General features: G+C 36.8%; 1 protein-coding gene across 1 annotated transcript in view; it reads right to left on the bottom strand.

Moving 5' to 3' along the window:
• The window catches only part of PTPRQ (protein tyrosine phosphatase receptor type Q), a 276,229-nt gene that overhangs the window by 49,127 nt on the left and 199,455 nt on the right, over positions 1 to 27,647 (bottom strand). Inside the window, 7 exon segments of the mRNA XM_045288666.1 lie at positions 2,363 to 2,462; positions 9,934 to 10,007; positions 14,267 to 14,489; positions 15,224 to 15,382; positions 19,477 to 19,543; positions 21,267 to 21,511; positions 23,650 to 23,836. Coding sequence (XP_045144601.1) covers positions 2,363 to 2,462; positions 9,934 to 10,007; positions 14,267 to 14,489; positions 15,224 to 15,382; positions 19,477 to 19,543; positions 21,267 to 21,511; positions 23,650 to 23,836 — 1,055 coding nt within the window.

Here is a 27,647-nt window from a genome sequence, read left to right on the forward strand (position 1 = left end):
AGGATCCCAGGGCAGCTTATGTTGGAACACGCAAAGACCTGGACCTAGGAAATCCAAGGGAAGGCATGCTGGGCATTTCTCAACATTAGAAGAACTAAAAATCAATTAATTAACTAATTAAGTCTTGAGTTTACAATCCTGAAGGATTCTAACGGCAAAATGTTGAGCCATGCAGGAAGGAACAGAAGAAGATGGAGAAACGACAAAGAGTTACTGTGTCAGAAATATTTGGCCAACTTTCCATCCTTACTCATCGTCACGGCACTCAAATGAGGCTCCGTGTATCTTCTGGGGCCGCAGCAGATGGCAGGCTGCCGCTCTCCGTAAGGACTTCACTGCTCCATTTTCTCCGAAGTCCGGTGCCAAGACCTTGTTCAGTCTCTCCCCATCTGGAAGGTGTGCTGAACCCTATGCCCCATGTATAACCTCACTCATATTTGAAATACAAGTGTTACAGCTTCCCGCATCAACACCGCCAAAGTACACCAAACTGAGAGATGAGTCGGTGATTGATTTTTTTAGAAAGATTGGATAGGTTTTTGAGGAAAAGAAGGAGGAAAAGGCATATTCAGGGTGACTGAATAAGAAGCAAAATATTTTTAAAATATTATAAAGAATGCTTAGGTAAGGAAGAATAGCCCTATATGGTTGGAGAGACGTTTGCAGAAATGTTGTGAGGAGCAAAGGGGCCACGTAATGTCTACATAAGAGTTTATACCATAAAGATATGAAAAGTTAGAGAATATTGTAGAGGAAGGAAATAATATGAATATGGTTAATGCATGCCCCTTTAGGGCAAGGCCGAAATCTAAAAGGAAAAAAATTTTAAAGCATCTAAATTAATGGCTTTCTTTCACATTCTAGCCTAGTTTTAGAATAGGGCATAGGATACAAAGGAAATGTTTTCTGAGAACCTTTCAAATTAACGGTCAAAATGACGATTTAAGACTTTCAGGGGAAACAGATGAAATCTTGCATTCAGAATAGCGGACAGCGCTCTTCAGTTCCACAGCGCCTATTGAGTTTTTGTGGGAATTAGAATGGTTACTTTCACACAGGTCAGATGCATTTAATTTGGCACTCTATCTTGTAAAGGTAGATTTTGGTGTCATAACTAATATTTCCCTAAAGGTGCTATCATCAATAGAGTGATTAAGAGGCTGCTGCTGAGAATTTGAATCAAAACAAACTTGTCAGTCTTAATACAGACAGATTGTAACCTGAAATTGAGAAGACCCACCATGGAAGAAAGTTGGACATTTTAAAAGTGTTTCTCTTTAGCAAACAGAAAATTATCTCTTCTGCGTAAACATTAAAATTTTAATGTGATTCAAATATTTAAATTAAACCTATCAGTGTTATAAATTATTCATAAAAAGTGAATCAGGCTATCACCTCTACTTTTGGTTATTTATTGTCTCTCTGCTTCAAATCTACCCTTATTTGTCCTCCTACATACATGGCATTTGAACTGTATTTTATAGCATGTAGCCAACTGTGAATAGTCTATTGAATGCCCTTACAATGGCACTAAGGTGACCTCGTAAGACAATAGGCGCAGGGCAATACTTCTAATCTAGGAGCCCTGGTGGCTTCATGGTTATGTGCTGGCCTGCTAACTGCAAGGTCAACAGGTCAAAACCACCAGCTGTTCTGAAGGAGAGAAAGTATGAGGAGTGAGTTTGATTTTTTGGAACTTCCAATCTAGCATTCTTCTTTATGGGAGCACAGCATGCCATCGAGTGAGCTCTAGTTGCCTCTTAAGTGCACATTCTCTTCATTACTGTATGATTCCAAGCACACAAGACCCGTGCCAGCCTGTCCACAGGGTCTTTTTTTGGGTATTGTTGTATGCCATAGAGTACTTTGAGGGCAGAGTAGAACTGTTCTGTGGGGTTTCCTGGGCTGTATGTTTTATAGGAGCGGATTGTCATGTTTTCTCTTCCATAGAATAGTTGGTGGGCTCCAACTGATGGCTTTTCAGTTAGCAGCCAAAGTTTTAATGCAGTATCCCCAGGCTTCCAGCCTCCTGTCATATTTCTTCACCCAGAGGCAGGCTGTATTTTACTGCAATAGCCATCCAATGTCAGCCTTGGGGGTGAGACTCTTTAAAATTTATATTTCTTGGTATTCTTTATCTCTCTCTTAATCTTCAGGGTTTGTGCTTTGCTTTGCTTCCGACTTCTCAAACCCTTAGAGTTCTCTTTTAACTTCTTTGATAGTTCATTGTTTAGTAGGGTTAACGTTTCTTTGTATTACATTTTCCATATGCAAAACTGTGTGGTTTCTGCCTCCTGATTGTACCCTGACTGATAGAATTCCCATTCAGCATTCTAGACAAATGAACATTAATAATTCTTACCTGGCAAATGCAAAAATTGCTGTTCCAAGAAGAATTATTGAAAGGATACACAACGTGACTGAAAGAATGATTTCGACAGTTCTCTCTGAAAGTCCTTCACCTGGAGCAGAAGGCAAATAACATTAGCGTTAAGCATTATTGTGAAATATAACCTAGAACCTCAAGATACAGAAAGGTGTTTTCTTGGCATGTTCCATAAGAGTGCATATAAAACACACCAATCAGCCTGTTCCTTTTCTTCTCCTAGGTTTCCTAACTTTGGTTCTGAATCTTTGACTTTCTTACTTTCTTTTTACACATTTGGGGAACTCATTCTGCTTTATGGGTTTAATTATGATGTCTATAAGACTGTCTACTCAATTCAAATTATCTACAAGACAGAGTATCTTTATTTTAAAATCTTTTGAGGAAGTCCCTCAAGGAGATGGGTTCACACAATGTATCTACTGATTCCACTGAAGACCAGTCAGCACTGGGCAGTGTTTTGTTCTGTTGTACACAGGGTGGCTGGGAGTCAGACTGACTCCGTGGCCCATAACTACAACAATCACTTCCGGAACAAAAAATGAGTATATAAATAAAAGAAGAAAAATGAGTATATAAATATATAAATAAAATAACGGTGTAATATGTAACAGTACAAAAGGACCTATTGACTAGATTAATCACGATTAACATTTTTCTACAACCCTGAATCAGAGTGGACACCACAGAAACTGACAGCACAAACCACAACTATCCATAAAGAACTCCGGCGCTCATCTTTTCCCCTCTTTTCTCTGGATGTGTGCTTACAAAACTTTGGCAACTCTAAAGATGTCTCTGTGGTACCTGCATAGTACACCTCAATGAATTCTGTATCCTAAGTAATTATCAGAGCTTTTGGGTCCCCTAGACTCTCCAGTTATTGCTAAGATGCTAACAGAGCACGTGGCTCATGAAGTATTTTAGATATGCGTTTTCTACTCTTTCACATGTAAGAGGTTTGCGTCTGGTTTTTCACATGCTGCCTTTACTTGGGTCTGCTTGGGCAAGGCAGCATGACGATGAAGCAGCCATCATCTTTATCAGTCATAGTGAAACACTGCATCCAGGCACTCAGGGGAAAGAAATGTGTTCACAGACCACAGCAGGATTTTTCTTCAGATCAAATTACCATTTCAAAGCACTATCCAAGTGAAATGTGGAAATGACATATAATATGTTAATAAACAATATGTAATCCTTTGGGAAGCAGCACTAGAAAAGGACAGAATGTGCCCTGACGGTCAAGAACACTGGCTGAGTCACGGCAGAGTCAAATGAAGCCTTGTCTCCCAATCCTTTCATAGAAAATGGAGCTCTTGGGCTTGATAATATCAACACAATTCTAATGGGAAGCGACTTGAGTCATTTCCTGACAAACCTTAAAATCTTCTGAAAGGTCAATTCAAATTGTGTTTTGTTCGCACAGGGGAATGTACTATCATGATTAAGCAAATCAGTATTATAAAGCACTACTTTATTTGTTATGCATTAGCTTCCTAATGAAATATTCATTACTTAAATTCAGCATTCAGGTCTTACTATGTAAGCAGCTTCTCAAGGGAGAAGCTTGAATTAAATGAGATATAAAGCTCATAGTTCAGTGTTTGTCTACTGATATAGGTAGAAAGACATGGTAAGAGTAAATCAAACCTATAGCCATTGAGTTGATTCTGACTCAGAGCAACACGAAATGGGATTTCTTTAACATTTTTTTCAGGAGCTCTTAACAGCTATTATTACAATCCATAGTTCCATTAGATCAAGCACAATTATACATTGCTGCCATCATCATTTTAAATACATTTTCTTTCTTTTTGAACTCTTTGATATCAGCTCTTTATTCCCACCCTCCTCTACCCTACCACCCGCATGGCCCTTAATATAATATTATTATTATTGCCATGTTTTACTCAATCCAATGTATCCATTCACCTACAATTCTGCTGTTCATTCCCTTCCAGTAGGGTTATACATTCATCGTTGCTATCAGGGAATCTTTTCCCATGCCCACAGGGAATCATTACTCCCATTGCTATTTCTGAGGGGTTTATCTATCTGACATGGGGTAAATCTTTATGGGAGCAGACATCCTTATCTTTCTGGAGGGTTTGAGCCACCAACTTTATGATTAAGATCTCAACTTATCCAACATTGCCACTAGAGCTCCTTATCAAGAGAAAGGTGTTCGTATAATTACACCAAAAAAGAAACAAATTCTTATAACAGGATTACAGAATATGAAGGTTTCTCTCATTGGGTCAAGTATTAGTCACTGGGATATTCTAACAGTATATAGCAGATTGATAAAATTTCTCAACTTCATCATTCAAGAAATTTAGATTAAAATATTCTAGCGAGATGTCATTTTAATCCTTTAGAATGGCAAACTTAAATAATCTATGTAATAATCAGTATTTTTCAGCATGTAAGGAAAAAGCACCACTATCCATCATCTAAAAAAAAGAATTAGTGTAGCTTTACATGTAAAAATGAAGCATGCTCATTTGTGAATGTTTCCCTCATTAAACTAAGACAAGAAGGTAAGTCAAGAGAACAACCAGAAACAGTGTGTAGAACTGAGAGGAGAAAATAATGTAGCAGGGGAAGAGGAAGTCTAGGGGAGCGCAATGACCATGAAAGCTACTTAATAAGACACTTAACTGCCAGTCACTTGGGTTTCAAGCATGGGCAAGTTGCATAGAGAAACAGCAACTCTGATTTTTTACCTGCTAATCAGTTTTCTATACATAAAAGGTCATATTGTGAGATGTGCTGATGAATATATGCATTAATATGGAAATACATTTAAAAAACTTGGCACACAATGTTAGCTATCTTTATTAATAAGCAATATATTAATTAATCCATTCATCTGATTTAGTTTCCTAGTGAGTCTGTCAGATAGGTATTATTGTTTTCACCTCAGAAATAAGATTTCATAAGAAAATTCCTTAAATGACTACCCCAAATCAAAAAAATCAAGCCCCATAAATCAGAGTCACTGTAATCTACAGGAGAGAGGTAAAACTGCTCCTTAGGGTTTCTGAGACAGCAAATCCTTAGGGGAGCAGACAGCCTCATCTTTCTCCTGCAGAGCAGTTGGTAGGTTTGAACTGCCAATGTGACAGTTAGCAGGTCATCGCTTAACCCCCTGTGTCATCAAGGGCCCTCAGATTCAATATAGGATAACACTGCCAGAAAATGTCTAAATGCTGCAGTGTTTGTAAGATCATTCATTCCCACGCTGCCTCTGCTCCCAGAAAACAACAAAACCTTCCTGGAATCCTCGGATGCCTCTGAGACAGTGATCCCTTCACTGAAAACTGGGAATCGATCCCAAATTTTGCTTCCAGTGAGCATATTGGAACTTTGCATCATTAGCATAGTAAAGAAGTGAGAGGTGTTATGACAAATGAAAACAGTCGCAGAGTGCCTTTGCCATGGGGTTTAAGGTTTCATTCATCTCGTTCTGATTTAATGAGAGCCCTGTCAGGTACAGAAAGGAGGGTCTGGTTTTTAAATCACAGAAACCCTCTCTATAATTAAACCTCACAACCAAAACAGTGCCTACAAGTCGTTTCCATAAATTGATGATCGTTCAAAAGGCGTTTTAAGAGGGATAATGGTGAGTTTTGTTAGTAAAAATACTAATGATTAGTCCTTATTGAAAACAAAATCAAGTAAATTGTAAGTATTTGTTTAGAAATAAACTGACATGTCATCTCCCACGCTTATGCCTCTAGAAAGACGATCCTAAACGGAGACTCCTCAGCCGCAGGATCTTTGATAGCTGTCGGAATTCTGGGTGGCGCCACTTACATGTACATCTGCTAGTCCTTTATCTACATTTAAAACTATTGGTTCATCGGCCAACGGAGATTTTCCCCTTCCACCTCCCCCCACCCTCAGCCCTAAAATTTTAACTTCTAAATTTTACTATTATTTCCAGGTACAACTATCAAAATGATCTTTCTTGGAAGTATGTGTGCTACAGTGTCTTGGAAATAGTCTTGCAAAGGGTTTTAAATCCTGAAATGTTTATGGGTGGGCAACTGTGCTTGGAGCTCATTGCCTCTGGTGTCCCAAACACCAGTGAATGAATGCTCATCCACTGATGGCTTGATGCCCTCGATAAGACCTAGACTTCTCTCAGTGAAGTCTGGGATCAAATATACACATAAGTCTTCACGAGACCTTCTAGGAATGTTTGGGGCCACTGACCTGTTGTAAATGGTATAACACATTTCAACATAGGACATATTTAGGAGAACATAGTATTTGAGCATCCTTTGCTATCTTCTAATTGACAGCAGGGATAGTAGATTAACACACTGTATTCTTTGCTCGCCTTTATTCTTGTAACTACTGGTCAATTCTTTCCACTGTTTAGTTTCTACTGTACCTTCCTTGGCAATATTATTTTCCAAGAAATCTTAGTCTCTCAATATCAAATTAGGGACTAGGACCACTTCTGGAGGGTGTCCTTTGGTACCTTGCCCATCAAAGTGAATTTGATCTCCACAGAGTCACAACATCCAACATGCTGGTGCAAACCAATGTGATGACTGAACTTGAGCGAGTTAAATCCATTTAATTCATGAAATATCTGGCTATTTTCCTCATTGTTTATGAAATAGTGCTCTCCATAGTGCATATCAGTACATCCCATTTCACCACAACTATAAGCTCTACCCTGGCGGTTTTCTCTCCTGAGACTCCCCACTAATTTACTAGGTATAAGGAACTATCTAGTAAAACTCTATATAGTCAATCTAGAATAAGCATATCAGGGCAAAAACTAATTACAAAGCTTCTATCTATCAGCAGGGGGCCTTAGAAAACTACCGTAAGGAGCCTGAAAGATTCTCATGTCACGGGTCTACAAATTATATGCTGGGCTCTCAATCACTTTCCAGCTCTTCTGTCCCACAGTGTATCACTCCCCAGTTCTTCTCTGACCTTGGTAACGGCTTGTGTTGTTTGCCACTGCACATTTCCCACCCACTCTAGATTCCTGGTAATACCAGGACACACAGCCATTAATAACAGGACAATTGCAGTGATGGTTATGGTTTCAAAGAAGGGGCCAGAAAACTGTGTATTTCTACTACACTCAAGAATTGATTATTGTATTCTATTACTTCCATTGGGAGAAGAGGCAAGCAAGAGGCAGCCGGACGTCTGACCCTTGGACAGAGGGAAGAATGAGGAATCTTGAACACTCTTCTCCAAACCTGTGTGAGACAATACAGTACCCATTGTTTCCTCTGACTGTTCCTACCCATCTGCCTGTGATTTTTCTACAGAAATCCCCCAAGTCTTCTCAATCCATATTGTTCCCTGAGTCACCTGCCATCCCCTCTCTTTCCTTATTGATCACATTTTCTTTCAAGGCTTCATTACTTTGTGTGCATGATCCCTAATTTTATATACATTTTCAACTTAATTTTGTTTGTTTGTTTTTTAAAACTTTAGTATACAGAGATTTCTTATAATATCTTCTTGTCACTTTTTAAATGCCCAGACTAAACTTATGAATTCTACTTAGGGTTGCCCCTCTAAATTCCCTGGCTTTTTATCTCATGTAACTGAGGCATGAATTATTTGCTACTAAGAAGGTAGCGTACTAAGTAGAGAGATCAAAAATTGTAAAATATAATTGCCTGAAAATTTTATTGGTGGCAAACAAATATAGGATGATAGTTCCTTAAGTATCACACCTTGCAGATTTTTTCCCACCCCGAAACTGTAACAAAAACAACAACAAAACTCCTTGCGTTATGTGCTTACAGAAATTGGCAGATTTTAATTTATTTATGTATTATTTACTATACAACTTCCTTAACGTGTTAAGAGCCAAGAAGTCACTTTGAGTGAAAAGATGCACCTGATCCAAGCTATGGTATTTATAATGGTCTCATATGCTTACGAAAGTCAAAAAATGACGACAGAACCTGGAAGAAGAATCGATACATTTGAATGATGGTGTTGGCAAAGAAGACTGAATGTACCGTGGGCCGCAATAAGAAGGAACAAGTTTGTCTGGTTAGAAGCACAGTCAAACTTCATCTCGTGTTCTCTGGACATGTTACCAGGAGGGACCAGTTCCTGGAGAAAGGGATCTATTTGGTAAAGTAAAGAATTAGCCAAAAGAAAGATCCTAATTGACATGGTGTGACAACCTTAGCATTCTACTGTCCAAGGGAAGTTAAGCCACCCGGTGAGAACAATGACCTGACTTCACAGTACAGCGTTAAGTTGTAATACATATAAAGAGCCTGGCACAGATATGCTGATGATAATATTGACTACAATTGTGAAATACATATGCATATGACTAAATTGTACACATAATTTTATTCAGGCAGGCATGAGGAGGATGGTAAAATTAAAATTTTTAAGAAAGAGATGATTAGAAAGAAAACTGCATTTAAAAAGACTGAAGGGCTTTTTATCGGGATTATTTGGGGGAAATTACCATAAGACTAATGTCCATAAGCTTTTGATGTGTAAGATATTTTATCTTTTATCAAATAAAACTATTTCACATTTAAGGTTATATATTGAAGCATCTATTATGATGTTAATATATATCAATATTATATCAAAACCTGTGTCCATATTTGAAGAGAATGAACACCTGTGTTAGACAGGGTTCTCTAGAGAGACAAGACCAGATTGCTTATATATATAAGCAAACATGGATTAAATTACTTTCTCAACTGGCAAAACCAGAACCCGAATTCAGGACTAAAGAGGTACTTTGGGCCCCGTGTTTCTGGAATCCTGATCTTGTGGCCTTATTACTTAAGCAGTTTCTATTTTTGTTTCCAAGGAGATAGATAGATAACACAAGAAATAAAGTTAAATTATAAAGCAGTTATACAGATAGATATATAGCACAAGAAATAGTTAAATTATAAAACAGTACAAATGGCTCAGTATAATTCAAACATGTTAGAGGGTTATGAGACACTGGCAGTCCTTTAAGTCTTGAGGGCCAACAGATAGTCCTCTGTAGAGAGGTTCAGGCTATCCCAGCACAGGCAGCAAATAGCAAGCCAGGTCACCAACAGTCAGTCCCCAGCTCAAGAGATGTAAATTCCAATTGTGTGGCGAAGCCCCAGTCTTAAAGGAACCTTAAATTACAGTGACACAGTCCACGGGTTAGGCGTACCACAGGTAGTGTAGCTTGCAAATTGAGGCACAGAATAAGCAAGGCAGCCGCACACTGGTCCAATGATCAAAGAGCGAGAGACAAGAAAGGCGAGGCTCGCCGAGCCATTTATCTCTCCGCCCTTCAATTAATTCCACATGTGTTTATGGGCCAGGCTGGCACAATAAACTAACTATCTCAACACCCATCTTTAAAAACATATCTTACAAATACAAGATTTTTCATAGTCTGGCTAATAACATAGAAATGAATTTGTACTTGGGAACGTTCAGACATGAACAAATACATTTACACTTAATAATAAATGTTCCAAATGGAATGAACAAGTTGAGATTCTAAATTAAATTATACCACAAATATGGCTTACCTAAAGTTTTAATAGGATCAGAGTAATCAGAGTCAGTAAATTGTCCCATTACATTTGTGGCTCGAAACTTAAATCTGTAAAATAAAGAAAACAAAAACCCAAACATTTGCATGCTATATGGCTTTTCTCTATGGATACTTTTAAAAATTATGAAATATTATTCATATAACTATGAAAGATTCCAGAAAAGAATGAACTCACAGGATGAAAAATTTGAATTTGATCACTATCTAATGAGTAATTATTTTTGCCATAAATCTCTTAAACTTGATGGAGGAGTGACAAGAATGATCAAAGTAGTGGAGCAGAGTGGACCACATAGGCACCTAGGAATATAGCCAACTGATCTTTCTCCAAAAAAAAAAGGTAATTCAATTAAAAACAGAGTGTTTTCAACAAATGACAATAGAACAATGCTTTATCCACATGAAAAACTTAATGAATCTAGATAGACTTCCCTACGAGTCAGCATTTCCACCTGACCAGGTGCTCTGGGAGAGAACAAGGTTGCTCATAGGATGGTTATGAGTCTGAATTGGTTTTATAGTATGGAGGTGGGTTGTTGTTTTCTGAGACATAGACTTGTAGCTTTGATGAAAAGTATCTCAAAACTGATCACTGAGCCAAATGTAAGAGAGTTGATACCTCACCAAAGAAGATATACTGATGGAAAATATGCATGTAGGCAGATAATCATATGCCACTAGGGAATTATAAATGAAAACACTTATCTGATACTCAAAAGGGTCCTGTTGGGTAAATATAGGACTGCTGAAGCCAAAGACAGCATTTTAAACCCACCAGCCACTATGTGAGAGAAAGATTGAGGCTATTGGTGGTATTCTATAAAATTTTATAGCCTCCGAAACCTTATATAGGGTCGCTATAAAACAGAATTCATAGCAGTGTGTCAGATTTAATATATCGTTTTCATACTTGAATAGATCATTGAATTATGGAACATCCATACCAAACCACCCCTACCCCCTTCCTCTCACCCAGAAAAAAACATACTCACTTCAATCTGCTGACTCACAGTGACCCTATAGGACAGGATAGAACTGGCCCCTGCTAGTTTCCAAGACTAAGAATTTATGCAAGTAGTAAGTCCCGCCTTTCCCCAGAGCAGTGGCTGGTGGTTTTGAACTGCTGACCTTTAGATCACAGCCCAGGGCATAATCACGATGCCAAGCTACAGTGATGGATTATTCAACAATAAAAAGAAAGACCGGAAGGAAACTTAAATGCATATTGCTAATGAAAGAATCCATTCTGAAAAGGTTTACATCCTGTATGATTGTAAGTCTATAAAAAATACCAGGAATGGAAAAACATTAGAGAAATTAGAAAGATGTGGTTGCCAGGGGTTGAAGAAGAGGGAGGCTTGAACAGGTGAAGTATAGGGCATTTTAAGATTGTGAAAGTATTTTGACATTGTTAAGGACACATGACATTTTGCATTTCTCAAAATCCACCGGACTGTATAGTACAGAGTAACCTTTAATGTGCACTAGGGGCTTCAGCTCACCAGAAGCTAAACACAAACAGACAAGGCCCAACCGCCATCAAGTGGACTCTGATTCGTTGCAATCTTATCTAGCAGAGTAGATCGCTGTCTGGGATCTCCCAAACCTTCAGTCTTTCTGGATGTAGACAACTCCATCGTTCCCCCTTGGAGGGGCTGGTGTGTCCAAACCACAGGTCTTGCATTAAAAGCTCCATGTGTAGCCCACCAGGGATCCAGTTAATAATGATGTATCAAAATCGGTTCATCAATTATGAAAAATGTAGCATAGGTATGTAAAATGTCAATAAGAGGAGAAAGAGTGCCAAGAAGAACACAGGAACCTTCTGTTTCTCCACAAAACTAAAACTAAAATAAAACTGTAGTTTATTTTTTAAAATGTCCCAAATCCTAAATAGTTATCAGTTTATAAGTATTGAACACCTTTATATATTTGCTTGACTAAAATGATTTAATATATGTGTAAAAGAATATTGAATTAGCAAAGTTTGCAAACATAAGATGTAATAACTGTTGCACTTTGAGCTCTTTTGAAAATATTAGTGTGTTAAATTTAGAATAGTCATTAGATCATATCTTGTTCACATGGGAGCAAATTAAGAACAATTTTTCTGTGTGTGTGTGTGTGTGTGTGTGCGCGCGCGTGCAGAGCTTTATTTGCACACTTACGTCTTCTTTGTATTTGAAGTATAAGGTCACAGAAGAAAGTCTAATGTGAAAGTAAGTTGGTGATCCTAACATCTTCAGTCACATCTTAATTCTACCTCATTTCAGAGCAGACAAGCATTTAAAAATATGAAACCAATTCACATTAGGAAATTACAACGCATAATGCAATCCATACAGCTCTCAAATAATTATTTGTTGATCATATCAAGAGTCATCTAGGAAAACAATATGTGAAATAAACAATAAATATTAAATCTTATAGCGTAACATTTTTATAGCTGGCATTCCTGTGATGCTTAAGATAAAGACAATAATCTAAAATGTGCACCAAAGTAATTAAGCTTAATAATAAATGACAGAATTCTTTATCTGATGTCTTGTTCTCACTTTCTGAATGCTAACCCAGCCTAAGATGTCCATAAAGTGTTTAAGCGTGTTTTATCTAGCACAAAAGGATGCTGGTGCCATCGAGGCACCAGCATTGGAATGTTCACCCACCGGCTGCTGTGCTCCTGTAAAGACTGACGGTCTTGGAAACCCCAGGGAGTAATTCTACTCTGTGCTGGAGGCAAAGGCTATGGCGCAGAACCAACTCAATGGCAGTGGATACATGAAAATAATGTATACTTTAAAAATCAAATACGGTTCAGACAAATTTATAGTCTTCTGATACAAAATAGAATAGTCGACTTAATAGGAGAAAATAATTAGTTCAGCAAAAAAGCTGATGGAGTCAAATGCTAACATTGATTTTTATATGATTTTACTTTGTTGTTGTTGAGAATATACACAACAAAGCACACACATTTCAAGAGGTTCAACTTTGATTTTTAACATAATGCTGTAATGGCTACAAAAATGTGAAACTGAGTTGTACAGATATCTATCATTCATTCGCAGGTTCGATACTAGAAAGAGTAGCATGCTTCCACTGTGTCTGAGGTAAACTGAAGTCATCCTAATTTACAAGAAAAAGGTAACGTTTTACAAATGTATGCATGGGAAAATCAGAAGTCAAAACCAAAAATATTACAAATGAGTCACATTACTCTCTACAGGAGGATTTATCTGTTTGTAAAAAGAAAAAAAGCCTCAAAAGCCTTTATAGGATTGCTATGAGTAAAAATCAACTTTTGGCAGTGTTTTTTTGTTGTTGTTTATTTTGTTTAGGTTCTTTAACTTTACCTGAAAGCTGAGAGGATTTGAAAGGCTTACTGATGGAGCTGAAACACAGCAGCCTTCGGGATGGACTGCCCTTCCAGGTAAAGAAAATCCAAATCTGTACAACGTAGCCAATAAGCAAAATCATGATAAATGGAAAGAAGACAGAAATCAAGTATTTCATTTTACTTGGATCCACGCTCAATATTCATGGAAATATCATATCACCAAACCCCATATGACAGTTTGCCCTAAGAGAAAGCTGTCCCATTAAGGACCAAAGTGTCCCTGGCCCAAGTCACAGCATTTTCAGTTGCTACGACACATACGACGGTTAGATGATGACGGAGGAAGGCAGAAGAATTGATGCCTTTTGATTATGGTGTTGGCAAAGAATATTAAATATTCTACGGACAGCCAGAAGAAGGTACAAATCTGTCGTGGATGAAGTACAGCCAGACACTCCTAACGAGCAAGTTTGGTGGGACTTGGGACATGTACTCAGGGCAATCACTCTTTGGAGAAGGGCATCATGTTTGGTGAAATAGAAGGCCAACCAAGAAGAGGAAGACCCTCACCAAGATGGATTGACCCGGGCTATAAAACGGGGTCAAATATAGTTGCAAGGATGGGTCAGGGGTGGACAGTGTTGAACATGGGGTCCCTATGAGTCAGAACGGACTTACAGCACCTAACAACGATACTACATGTCTTCCTGGGGCATGCTGTTCTTAGGTTCTATGCTGTTACATCAAATCGTGATTATTTTTCCTTTTTCCCAATTCTCTCACAGGACAACGCTTATGGAATGTAAGACAACGCCTTGCTTCTTTTACACCCCTAGTACCGGAATGTGGTCATTATAAATGATGGATGTTTAGAATTTTGGAGAGGAGAAAGGAACATTTAGAAGGATGGAAGACAAATGTGCTAACTAGTTTGCTGACACTGAGCACAGGAAACACCACGTCTACTTACAAGTATTGCTTTCTTGGCTTCAGAGGGCCGTTGCAAGTTTTAGCTTCATTGCCGGGGATCATGCATGCATGATCTGCACCAATGACATAGATTTCTTCATTGCGACTAAACGTTGTCTTTCCTTCCATGCATGGAGGGTTAGGAAAGCCTTCATTTGTGAAATATGGCCTTGGTTTATTAAAATAGGCATCATACCACTTTGTTACATTTCCATCATGTTGAGCTATTGTCAGGAGATAAGAGAAAATGATTACTTCTATTAATACAGTTTCACATCAATCAAGAGTGATTTTGCCATGCACGAGGGAAGTTTCAATAACACATCTGTCACTTGGTGAACCACCATGGAGTTTTCAGCTGGTGGTGCTGGTTGGAAGTAACCCCGTGCCTCTCCATCAAGCACCAGTCTATAGGCATCACTGTGAAAGACGACTTTCTCATCCGAGGAGGAAGGCCCCTCGAAGCAGAGCAACTCTTGCCAACACCCCCAAAAGAGCAGACAGGCTCATTTTCCAAGATGCAAACAATTTATCAGAATATGAAATGTGTAAGTCACACATTTTAACTATCCTTTATCTTAGAGGGTGGTGACCCTGGGTGGTGAACACTGGTGTGTGCTCAGCTGCCAATCAATAGGCTGATGGTTTCGATGCAGAGGTGCCTCAGCAGACAGGGCTGGCACCCTACTTCGAAAATTCTGTAGAGCACAGCTCTGATCCGACACACATAAGGTTCCCAGGAGCTGGAATGCAGCAACTTTGTTTTTCTCTATTATCTTCTATGGTAAGTATGTAGGTATAAATTAATTATGGTATGGTTTATAGAATGTTGACAATCTGCTAACCTTAAGGGTTGTGTGATAATTGCGAGTCAACTGTATATTACTAATTTTGAACTGAGATTTCTTAAGCATTCAGAGATCCACACTTGACCATTTAATAAATTGACATTTGATACCTCCTGTTTCGGTCACTAGCACTTGTATGGTTTTTATTGGTCCATGATCATCAGTATAGTAACATATTGGCATTCTGATGGTAATTGTTGTCGAAGTGACAAGCAGTTTTCCAGTGGCATCATATATTGGAATTGGTTTAGTTTTGGGTCGCGCTGGAGCTATAAGAAAATAATAATTCTGTAATTGTATTTTAGTTTCTAAGTAGAAGCAAGAGGTCATTAAAAAATTTGGTGTATGTAATTTACAAATAAAATAATGACAAAAATAAATACAAATTAACGTGAGCTTTATTTTGATACAGTATACATTTAGCAATTATTATCTCCTAATGGCATAATTACACATTTGAGATTTACCTGAGATAATGGGGCCCTGGTGTGACTTTCAGACATATACTTCACCTTCACGCATTAAAAATAATTATATATAGCCACATTCACAATCGAATTTTTACAAATGCATGTAAAATGCAAATTTAGTAGTCTTTTTTTCTCTTTTATTTACTTTAACTAGTTTACTAATTGCCATTTTAGTTACATTAGCACTAGAATTTATTCCTACATAGTCACAAAATGAGATAAAAGCACACAGAAAATGAAATCATCACTGTTAGATTTTAATGGGGTTATGTTACACATAATTACCCCATATCTTGAATTTTTCACTTAAATATATAACTATGTACATTTTTTCAAATCATCAGGTACAAGGCTAATTCATTCTCCTTAATGACTATAAGTCATAATGTAAAGACTTCATGTTAATTTAGTAAAATATTATTTAGTTAAGTTACCTTCTTTTGCACATTTACTATAATAATCACCTTGCATATTCAGCCTCATTTTATGATTCCCCTCTGCCAAGTGAAATAGAGTCTCAAGAGAAGGATTTCTGTGACAAAAGTATATGCATTTTTAACTTTCATAAATATTTCCATGACCCTGCTTGGTACATGCTCTAAGGAGGAGGACATCACTGACACACATGTAGCTAAGTGTGAGGAAGAAATCAGACGGTGCCTGCTACCAGAAACAATAGCATCTGGGGTCTCAAAGGCTTATTTCAAAACAATAAGTGAGGAGTCAGCTAAGTCCACACTGAAAGCACACTAGCCTTTGTGAGCCAGCAATTGTAATTAATAAAACCCAAACCTAGAGAGGGAACAGTCCCAGAGCATAAATTCTAAACATCCAGTTTTCAGAACACTATGGTGGTAGGGGAATCTGCCGATCCACTTGCAGAGTCCCCACATGAACTGAGCCTCCATGGGTTCCTCCCTCATTGGCCAGGACGCAGGACTGTAGATTGCCCTCACAGCAGACAAGAGCATGGTAAAGTGAATTGTAGCTGCTGTAATTAGGCTGGAATATAGGGTATATGTTGAAAGAAAATGTTCCAAAGCTTATTGTGGTGATGATTGCACGACCCTTCTTTCCTTTTTAATAATTGTATTGGGAGCTCTTGTAGATGTTGTAACAATCCGTCATTCAATTAGATCAAGCATAATTATACAATTGTTGCCACCATCATTTTCAAAACATCTTATTTTTTCTTGAACTCTTTGATATCAGCTCTCCTTAATCCCCTCCCTCCCCCACCCAAGCCCCCAAGGAACCCTTATTATTATATGATATATTATTATTATTTTCCATATCTTACACAATCCAAAGTACCTATTCACCTACAATTCTGTTATTTGTTCCCCTTCAGTGGGGTTACACAGTTACCATTGCTATCAGTTCTCTGTTCCCCCTACACCGCTTGTCCCAGACCCTTAGGGAATCATTACTCTCTTTACTATTTCTGAAAGTTTTATCTACCTTGGATTTCATCTATCAAACTATCTTAATTATAAAAATTACATACACAGGATAACAAGATTAATGAGGCAAAACTAGGACCATAATAATAAGGGGAGGAGATATTAAAGAATTAGAAGACAGTTATTTGTTTCACCAGTGCTATACAATTTAACTATGAATTGTATAATATACTAATTATATCTCAATAAAACTATTTAAAATACATAATTATCACCATGATAGTCTTTAAAAGCATCATGACAATTCACATTGTACCATCACTGTGCAACCATTTCTCCAAAACATTTATTTTGTAAAATCTCTGCTTCTTTAATTTAATCTTCTAGCTATTTATTCTAGTTTTATAAGCATTGATAAATCATTTAACTAAAATTTTCCATTTATTAAATCTACTGTTTTAAAAGCTTCCAAATAATGCCATAAAATTGTCGGTATTATGTCACAAAGTTATCAAAGAGAATATCAAGATACAAATAAAACTTTCTTGTCTTGGTATTTTAGGCTCATTCCTCTTTTGAGCTTCACATTCAACTTCTGTCTTCTTACTTGAGACTTCAGTTGGGTCCTCGGATCTGTAAAGGCTGTGATGATGCTGGATTTGTCCGTTTTAGGGGGTGTGGTGTGGTGACTGCCTGTAAAGAAGAGGGGAAGTGGGAGCAGGGGGAAGTGGGAAGAGCCTTCAGATTGAGATGCAGGTTTGACATCTCTGAAAGGGGAACACGAAGGCGGTTCAGAAGGGAGAGGTTCATGTTACCTAACAGTCTGAGACTACCTCAGCTTGTCAGGAGGAAGACTCCAAGCAAAATGTCTCCCTTAGAAGAATCTAGCTTTAGGCATTGTACCTGAATTGTTCATCAAATGCTGATTTAATGAGGCCACTACAGATTCAAAGCTCCCTACCACTAATAAGATGATACATATTAGTAGAGTAAAAGGAAATTCTCTAGGATTCCACCAGTGTCTCCAGTGATCAGACCTCTTCTCCAGATGACTGATCACGAATTTACCTGTCCTTTCTATGGCATGGAAGGACAAAGAAATCATCTTTACGAATGAGGAAACAAAGAACCTGTAATAGGAAGTTTTCTGCAGCATGAGCATAGACAGCGATTGCTATGTGCATACTTACATGTCTGCCATTGGATATCAAAGAGAAATAACAAAGTTCTTATAAAGCCCTTTTGTAAAACTACTGATTTTCGAAGACCTTATGTAGGTGATCTACTCCTAGCAGGGGCTACAGTTTTGGAAATCCACAGGGGAAGTTCCACCCTGTGCTGAAAGGATTCAGAATCGACTCGATGGCAGATAGTTTGAGTATGAGTGTGTGCATTAAAAAGTACATAATTCATCTATTAAAATGAAATAAGATAATATTTATAAATAGCCTGGTATGTAGCACTGCATTATATCAATTATTCACTAATAAAAATAGAAAAAAAATCAACTTCATTTATTATGAATATTTCCTATTCTTATTCCAGGTTTTTCAGAGATTGTATCTTCTGAACCTCATAACAGCCCATAAGGAAGGAACTGGCATGATCTCCATTTTACAGGATTAGTGTTGAGAGGCTTACCCCAAATCAAACAGAGAGGGAGGCTGAATCAGGATTCATCTCAGACGGGTTGACCCTAGAGCCAGACTAACATTTTTAATTCCTATGCTCTATTGCTCTTACCAGTGATTGAGAAAACTTAATTTTGGTTCTAGAAAGACAAGTATCCATTGGATTTCTGTTAAAAATCCAAATGATTTCAGTGTGGTTTGCTGATGCATTTTTAGAGCGATAGCACAGTCATTTGCTTATTTTCAGTCTCAGGCAAAGAAAGGACCTTTGAAAAGCTGAATGACCTCAAATTACTCTGAAAACTTTTCTTCTTTTGTGGGAAAGAGTTTGAAATATACTTATATTTTCTACTAAAATAAGTCATCAGATTATTAAATATGATAAATATACTCCTGAGAGTCAGGATGTAACATTGAATATATGGTGGGAGTTTAGTAAAAACAATTTGATTAACTGAAAAGAATCTGGTTTCTAAGATTAATAAAGATTGAGTAGAGGAATCTAATTAGAACTTGTCAAACGCAGACACAAATGATTAGATAACAAGTTTCTTTTCAATAAATTTTCTTTTAAATCTTACAATAACAGATTATAAACCTATGTCAGTAAAGATTACATTTAGAGGCAAAGAACTATGAAATACACAGTAGGTGGATGTTCTCTTTTGCTATATAATTTGAATTATATTTTAGCCATTTAGGATAACTTTGATAAGCATACATATTATTAATTAATGCATGCTTAAGTAATAATTGTTCACATATGAATCATTTAAAACTTGGCCTGTATCTTTAATTCTAATAATTATTATTTCATTAAGACAATAGCATTTTCATAGAATGAAACTTAAGTAAGTACCTTTAATATCCATGGTTATTCTCATCTGAACCTTTGGCCCAGCTCCAGCACTATTGATAGCATAAACCTAAAATAATAAAACCTTTGGTTACTCTTCAAAGTATTGGTTATATATACGTATATTTATATGTTATGGTTTTAGGTAATTCAAATAATAGTTACACTAAGAAGCAATTGCATATAGCCTATTATATTTATTTTGCAGTCATTTAAATGAATACAATAAACATAGGAAGAATGTTAACCATAATGCATTTCTGAAACTACTGTCTTATTCTAAGCCTCAAGACAAAAAAAGCTGAGTGGCCTAGCTAGCGCTGGCCAGCGCTCCCGAGAGGGCTGTGCCTTCAGTCTGAGCTCACAGGACGAACCAAACAAAAAGGCCGCCATGTCTACAGTCTCTCAACCCACTCAAACACCTGTTCTTTCTCTCTGTAGATAGTTTTCTTTAAACTCTGATTTTCTTTAAACCCATATTCAAGAACCATTTTTTTCTCCTCTTAGATGAAATCCTATTCCTTCAGCCGTCCAGTTTTCCTGTCTTAAATCACCCCTCTGAAAGCTGGCCCTCATGCCCTTCCTCACCCCTGCCCCTAGGTAGCCGAGGAAGGAACCTGCGTAAAGGAGCATACATTCATAAAGCATTTCTGTTTGTGTGTCCAGTGTGATTTACACAAATGTGAATCCTTTCAATTAACTCTGTGTTTAGGAAGCTGTAGACACGGATTCTTCTTTTTCACTTTGTCTCACTGTACAAAATTTAGACCGTGTTCTTGGTCAAATTTTAATTGTACTTGTTGGACACCATTCATAATGTAATATGCTTATTTAATTGATGAATTCATTTTAATATATTAGTGGCTCACAGCACTATATCTTTTACACTACAGTCACTTTGCAAACATTTTATTGGAATGAAATTACATATAATAATTTGTATGGTTGGGAGGGATGGTGAATAAACTAAGTATAAAATATAAAAACTATATAAATAAAATATCTATAGGCATGTGGAAGTTTTAAAAAGGAAGTATTCAAATTGTAAAGCAATATTATGTTGTGTTTCATATTTTTATTTCCTAACAGCACAACCTAACATTTAAGTGACAAATTAGTGAAAACTTTATTTTGAGAAGTGTTTCTCAAACTGCAGTATGTAAAGAAGTCCTTGGAGAGCCCTGTTAAAAGCAGATATATAGATCCCTATTAAATAGTTCTGAGGCTATGATGTTAACTATATTTCTAACAAGTATCCAGGTATTAAGGAGGTTGAAAATTTCACTTTGTGAATAATTGTTTATTTACTTTTCTTTAAATTAAACAGTGGCTATATTTTGTTTGGCTTATTTCTTATTTTCTCTTGTATTCAACCCATCCCAATGCCATGGAGTTCATGCTGCCTCAGAAAGACCCCACACAGTGTTTCTGAGGCTGTAAAGCCGATGGCAGCAGGTAGCCTCATCGTCTTCCCATTGCTTTTATTAGCTATAGCCACAATTTATTCAGCACTCATTCACATACTATAAACATCTAACCCTGAGAAAAACCAGGCAAATAAGGTTCCTCTTCTTATGACATACTTTTCATGTAACAAAAGGTAGGCTCTCAATTTAGAAAAATTCTAGAAAATATTGTAAGAAATAGATAATTTTCTCTCAATCTATTTTCTGGTGGTAGGTATTTTTAATCCAAGCAAAGACAATGTGTACAAAAATGGAAATATTTTTTAATGCTGAATTTGCAAACTGGATCCGTTTTTTAGAAAAATTATTGAACTCCATAATGCTTACACTGATATTGTAAGTATGTCCACCTTTTAGTCCTTCTAGCATTGCAATGATGGATGTGTCGGTTTTCTGAATAATACTCAGATTGTGAACATGGACAGCAGTAGGGTCACCTTCCCGGTAGACCAGTGCCTGGTACACTTGGATATTTCCATTAGGTTGAGATGGAGGAAGGAATGTTAGCTGAAATTTTGTAACTTCATCTGGTATCTTCTGAAATGTCATGTTATTTGGTGGGTCCTTGGGAGCTAAAATAAAATATTTGTTAATTAATATTTTAAAATCTGTGTTCCTTTTGATCTTCATAAAAAGCTATTTGCTTCAAATTTCTGTTTATATGAAGAATATTATACGTTATTTAAAAACATGCCAATTATGATGAAAATAAGCATAAAGACTAATATATTACAGAATTCTTTACATCTGTATACTCATAGAGGTCACCATGATGATTCTCAATTATTTATTTATTTTTCTGTTTAGATATATTTATTTTTATATAATACATTTATAGAGATTTTTGAAAATAATAAATAACATAGACAGGATGTTGCAAAAAGTGTACATACAGTCCTGCACACCCTCCTTCATCTTCACCTATTGGTTCCATCTTCTATAATTGCAGAAAAATATCAAACTATGAAAGTGACATAGATCCAATATTCTTAACTGCACTGCAGACCTTATTCGGCTTCCAAAATTTTCACTAGCTTGTGTGTGGGTAGTTCTAAGAAACTCTATCCTCTGTAGAGATGCCTGTAACTACCACGCAAACAGGATACAGAACTGTTGTATCACCATAAAGAAACTCCCTCAGACGACTGCAATGTTACTAATGGTAGAGCTAGTTATGGGTAACCACATAATTAGTCCTCCTTGTGAGAGTAGATGATTGCATGAATAAATAAACCATTGAAGGAAATTTCATGAAGAAGGTTGCTAATATTTGGCTACCCAAATTTTATTATATTTCTGTTACTTTTATAGATAAGGCCCTATTGCAAAAATAGAAACAAGTAAATCAATAATAATGAGAAAGAGAATTGATAAACATGTTATTATTCTAAATATTACATTTAAGATTTTATTCATAAGGAAAAAACTTGAATTGGTTCAATGAGTTTATTTTCTTAACATTTCTTAACATCTTATGACCAACATAAAATAGCACTTCTTTCTCTAAAAAAAGCTGCTTATTAAAGACATTAGAATTAAAGTTTAATTAAGCGCATGACTTATCTGAATATGAAACAGAACTTCCTATCCCCAAATCTCTGGTTTTGGAACTCAAATTCCTGACTTCGGGATTCACTAAAAATTATTATTATTATTATTATTATAGCATCCTTGGGAGAGACAGCAAATCAAGATGTAACAGTCCACGTCTCATGGTGTGTAAGTCACAAAGTTCTTCAGTATCTTTCCTCACAGATGGACATGATGGAATGGAAGGGCCAAGAAACCCGATTATCTGGAGGACTGGTTAAGATGTGGGCTACTGGCATCCCGATGAGAACGTGTAACATGTAGGGCTTTGGGAATAAACTTTACCTCTTAATTCAGAACTACCATTTTATACACAAAATGTTAAAGGGGTCGATCATGGTCAAACAACTAGCTAAAATCTATTTTTACCTTCCACACTTACCTTCTAGATCGCAACAAATAAACTATAGCAACACATCCCTTCATCTGCTTTTTCCAATGATATATCTGGTGGCAAAGAACATCAGGAGTCTGAAGGAGGAGGGGGTAAGCACGTTCTGGCAGGGTGACTTTCCACCTGTAATTCTTATTGGTTCGGATCTTATAATCCACTCAGACCTGGTGCATAAGTACTTGAGGAAATCAGCATGGCTTCTGGCAGTCATCACACAGCCCACATCATAAACATGTCACGTGACTAAGTCAAGCAAGCAGCTATGGTACAGTGTATTGAATTCTAATTTGGAGTTCCAGATTATTTAATAATAGAGTATTCTTATATTACTTTGTGATTAAGTCCTGGGATAGATCAAATAATTTAATTAGATTTTTAGATAAAGCACTATTGGATACAGACAGCTGGAGAAAAATCTCATTCACCAGGTCATTCAATTTCTGGAGCAACTAGCAGTTTAAATAAGTATAAAAAATACACTGAGTACCTTATTCTAGATGATCTTGTTTCTGTGTTAAGAATAATTGGATATTTTTCATAATTCCACTTTACTTAAAAAATACAAATATAAAGTTTCAAATTAATCAGTTGCTGTGTCTCCTTGAAGTTTTTATTCATTTACAAGCTTAAGAAACTCCTGGTAACACATACTCTTCTTAAAACAGAAAGTGAGAAACTGTAAGAAAGACGGGTTTTCGATCATGGTGAACAGTACCTACCCCTTACCTGATTCTAAAGTGGTGACCAACACTCCGTCACTCGACTTCCCTTCCACGTACGCAGCACTAAGGTTTCCAGTAAATGCCGTGACCACCACGGAATACCTTGTGAATACTTTTAAATCTTTAATTTCTATGGTTTTATTTTCTTCATTGGATTTGAGAAAGGAAATATTAAATTCATCACTATCTACCTACAAGGGGGGGAAAAAAACAACTAACAATTAAGGAAAACAGTACTTGAAGTCCAAAACACAGACTTCTGAGTTAATTTTGGTTTTTTGTTTTGTTTACAGTCAAATTGTCTTGGGAATTTTTTTAAGAGCCAAAGGGAGATCAAAGGTTACATTTTTAGCAAACTACATCTTCCATAGTCAACTTTACAATGCTCTCTGTGTAACACCAAGCCTATTCACATCACTGGACGCTGGTCAGAGGGGAGCTTAATCCACGTGGGAACCTGCCCCAAAGCCCCGATTGGATTTGGGGCTTCCCTTGTCATCGTAACCTTCTGCAAACCAGTGCTCAGAATTTAAGCTCTGATATCATTCCTCCGGATTTGGATTTTATTATTTACAATCCTCAGATCACATAGGCTGGTGTCCTTCCTGCAGTTACTTGATGCCTGGGAAATCTTAAGTGTTACTTTTGTCATATATTAGTAATTATTTTGATCAAAATACAAATCAACCAACCAACCAACCAACCAACCACCATTAATCTAAGCAAATAAACAAGCAAAAACATCTCTGAAGTCAATGAAACTATATTTTAAACTTAATATTTTGAGAAAGAAGGACCACATATTTTGGAGTCCAATCACCAAAAGTTCAAATGCAGCTTGGCCACTTAATGGGACCTGTATTATGCTACAAGTCACTTAAACTTACTACATCTTAAAAAAAAAAAAAAGAAAGAAAAAAAAAAAACTTACTACATCTTTCTTTCTGTACATGGGAAGCATGGGTGGTAACATAAATGTCATGTGTGTTGGAGAAGTTTTAGATGTAACTGATGTGGAATAGCTGACACAAAGGTTGTCAAACTTTTAACCACTGCCCACACTTAGAAATACATTTTATAACAGAATTCAAGAATGTGTATGTATGAGAATGTGTGTTACATAAAACATCTCATTAAAAAAGTCTTTTAAAATTTGTGGAAAATTGGAACTAAAGGAAAATGGGATTTTTGTGCAAATTTTTAAAAATTCCCGTTATATAAGATAACATCATATAATATATAATTACATACATAACTCAACCCACTACTATTAAGTTAATGCCAACACATAGTGACCCGATCAGACAGGGTAGAAATGCCCTGTGGGTTTCTAAGACTGTAACTCTTTCAAGGAGTAGAAAGCCTCATCTTTTCCCCAAGGATCTGCTGGTGGGTTTGAACTGCTGACTTTTGGGACCACAGTCCAACTCATAATCACTACATCACCAGGGCTCCAAATTATATAACATGTTTCTGTAATAAACTTCTTCACAAAATACACTTCAATGTTTTATTCTTTTCTATTTTATTTCATTTATTAAATGTTAGTCATGATTATAGTTTGAAAAACTCTGATTTAGCACTATGTTTTCCTCTGTATAAAAATTCAATTGTGATCATTAAATGTGTACAAATGAGTATGATGAGATGTATTGGATAGAGTTATATCACTTATTCCAATCTAGTCTGCCTTTGAGAGTTGGTGGATTCTGTCCAGTTGGTATTTACTCAGTAACGTCATGTGACAGAGAAAAATTGTCCCAAGGGTTTTCTAGGCTGTAATATTTGCCAAACAAAACCCATGGTCAGGATATTCTCTGGCTGAGCTGCTTAGTGGGTTTGAACCTCTGATCTTTCTTTCAGTTAGCAGTCAAAACTTCACCACCCTCAGGGTGCTCTTTGTTTGGGGTACAGATCCAGCCTATTTACACTAGGGATTAACCATAGCTAAAGCTTCCAGTATTACATAGAAGCGCTTTTCTGAACATAACCATCAGAAAATTCAGTGTCTTATGTATTCTGTTCTCAGGTACCTGACCTGAAACACTCAAGTCCCAGTTGTATCTACTGTTACTAAATGACCAAGTTCACGTTCAACTTCACTTTCCATCACAGCCTGGAAAGATGTTGATGTTTTGCTTATTCTACTCTTTGAATGTTTTTTCTAAGAAATTTTAAACTTAAGGTATTGCTATGCGAAACAGCAAATAGACCGCAGCATTGCACAATAAAATAGATAATTCCCATATTGAGGCAAATTAGTAAAGGCAGATGTCCCACTTCTCCTATAAAGTGGGTGAAAACCAGATCACTGCAGGAATCAGGATAAGACAAATGCTCCCACTGGAGAAATGTGTGTGTGTGTGTCTTTCTGAGTTCTCCTTGCCACTAACAGTGCTTATATTTATGCCAAATAGTAATTGCTTAGAATGGAGTGAGAGCCGACCCCTGTCATCGGGCACCAGTCTCCAATTCATTAACAGCCACCCCCAGCCGACTTCACTTTAACTGTGGGTTTGTGTTTTTTGCCTGACTGCTACAGTAATTGTTTGAACTTTGATTTTAAAGTTCTGGAGTGAGGTCGCCAGATTTCCTATGTTGTCACAGAGATGTGATTTGAACCCAGGTTACGCACAAGTTCAGAAGTTCTAATACGTTCAACTAAGAACACAGCATGCATATGATCTATAATATCTTAAAAGAATATATAATAAAATCAAAACAGGATGGTGGCTCTTAAAGTCAGCATGCACAGAATCCATGATCTTTTTCATTACACATGTGATGATTGAATAAAATAATGACTTAAATGGCCTGAGTGAAATACTCTGATGGGGGCACAAATAATTGTCACCTCTCTTGGCACTCATCACAACTTAGCCACTTAGCCAGGAGCGAAACCTCAGATACTCTGAGCTCTCATTTTTCATCAATCATTGCTGATGTGATCACATACTACTTAAGGATGTACCATATCATGAAATGTCTCATCATTTCTGAAGTGTAGTAGTTTTATATATAATGTAAAAAATTAGATTCATCCATAATGTAAATAATTAGATTCATTCTGTTTTCTCTTCTCCATTGTTTTTTTTTAAATGTCCATATGTATGAAATGAGCTGCAGATAAATTCTCTTCTCTAAAGACAGTGACTACATCACCCCATTCACATCTACATAACCAGCTCCCAGCATGGTGCTGATGTAATGGATTTATTTGAATATTTATATTCAAGAAATGAAAGAATTAACTAAATGAATCTATGACGGTGGCATAGTGGTTACGAGTTTGGCTGTGATTTTCTTCTAATTTAATTTCTACCCTTCACACCGGGTGCAACCCTGAGTATCCTTCAATGCTCAGAGAAAGGTCAACTTGCTCTGTGAAGTCTACCTTAGACCCTCTATGTCCTTTCACTGTAAAAATTTGCTCATTTATGTGCCTCCCAAAACTCAGTTCTCACATTCTATAATTAGCTGATTATAATTCTGGTGTCTTCCATCAGAAAGTGAGCGTCTTAAAAGCATAACTTTTTTTTAAAGCCCTATCTTGGTAAACAGAAGCCGTCAATAAATATTTATAGATTGAAAGAATATAAGAGGGGATAAAAAAACAAACAAAGGAATTGTGCTGGGAGAAACAGTGCTTTCTTAGTACAGTATTTGGAGGAGAAGCAGACTTTCATAGGACAGCACGTTTCCAGCATCAAGCAACTGGCTCTGAGTTAGTACACCCAGTGGCATCACCTGGGAAGATTCTCTCCGGTGGCAGTGAGTTTTTTCGTAAAAGCAGTTTCATTTGAATCTCGTTTTTAGTAATGGCTGATTTAAGAGAACAGCGCAAGGCTGTGAAATTTGTTTCCTGATTGTGAAAAATGCCACAGAAAATGGTGTGATATTGAACACAGCTTGTAAGCACAGTGCTATGGGAAAAGCTCAAGTGTGTGTGTGTTTTTCTCGTTTCAAAAAAGGTGAAATGTCAATTGATGACTGTGGTAATTG

This window comes from Echinops telfairi, unplaced genomic scaffold (genome assembly GCF_000313985.2).
Source record: "Echinops telfairi isolate 266 unplaced genomic scaffold, ASM31398v2 ScPeMD7_2;HRSCAF=8, whole genome shotgun sequence".
Classification (NCBI taxonomy): Eukaryota; Metazoa; Chordata; class Mammalia; order Afrosoricida; family Tenrecidae; genus Echinops; species Echinops telfairi.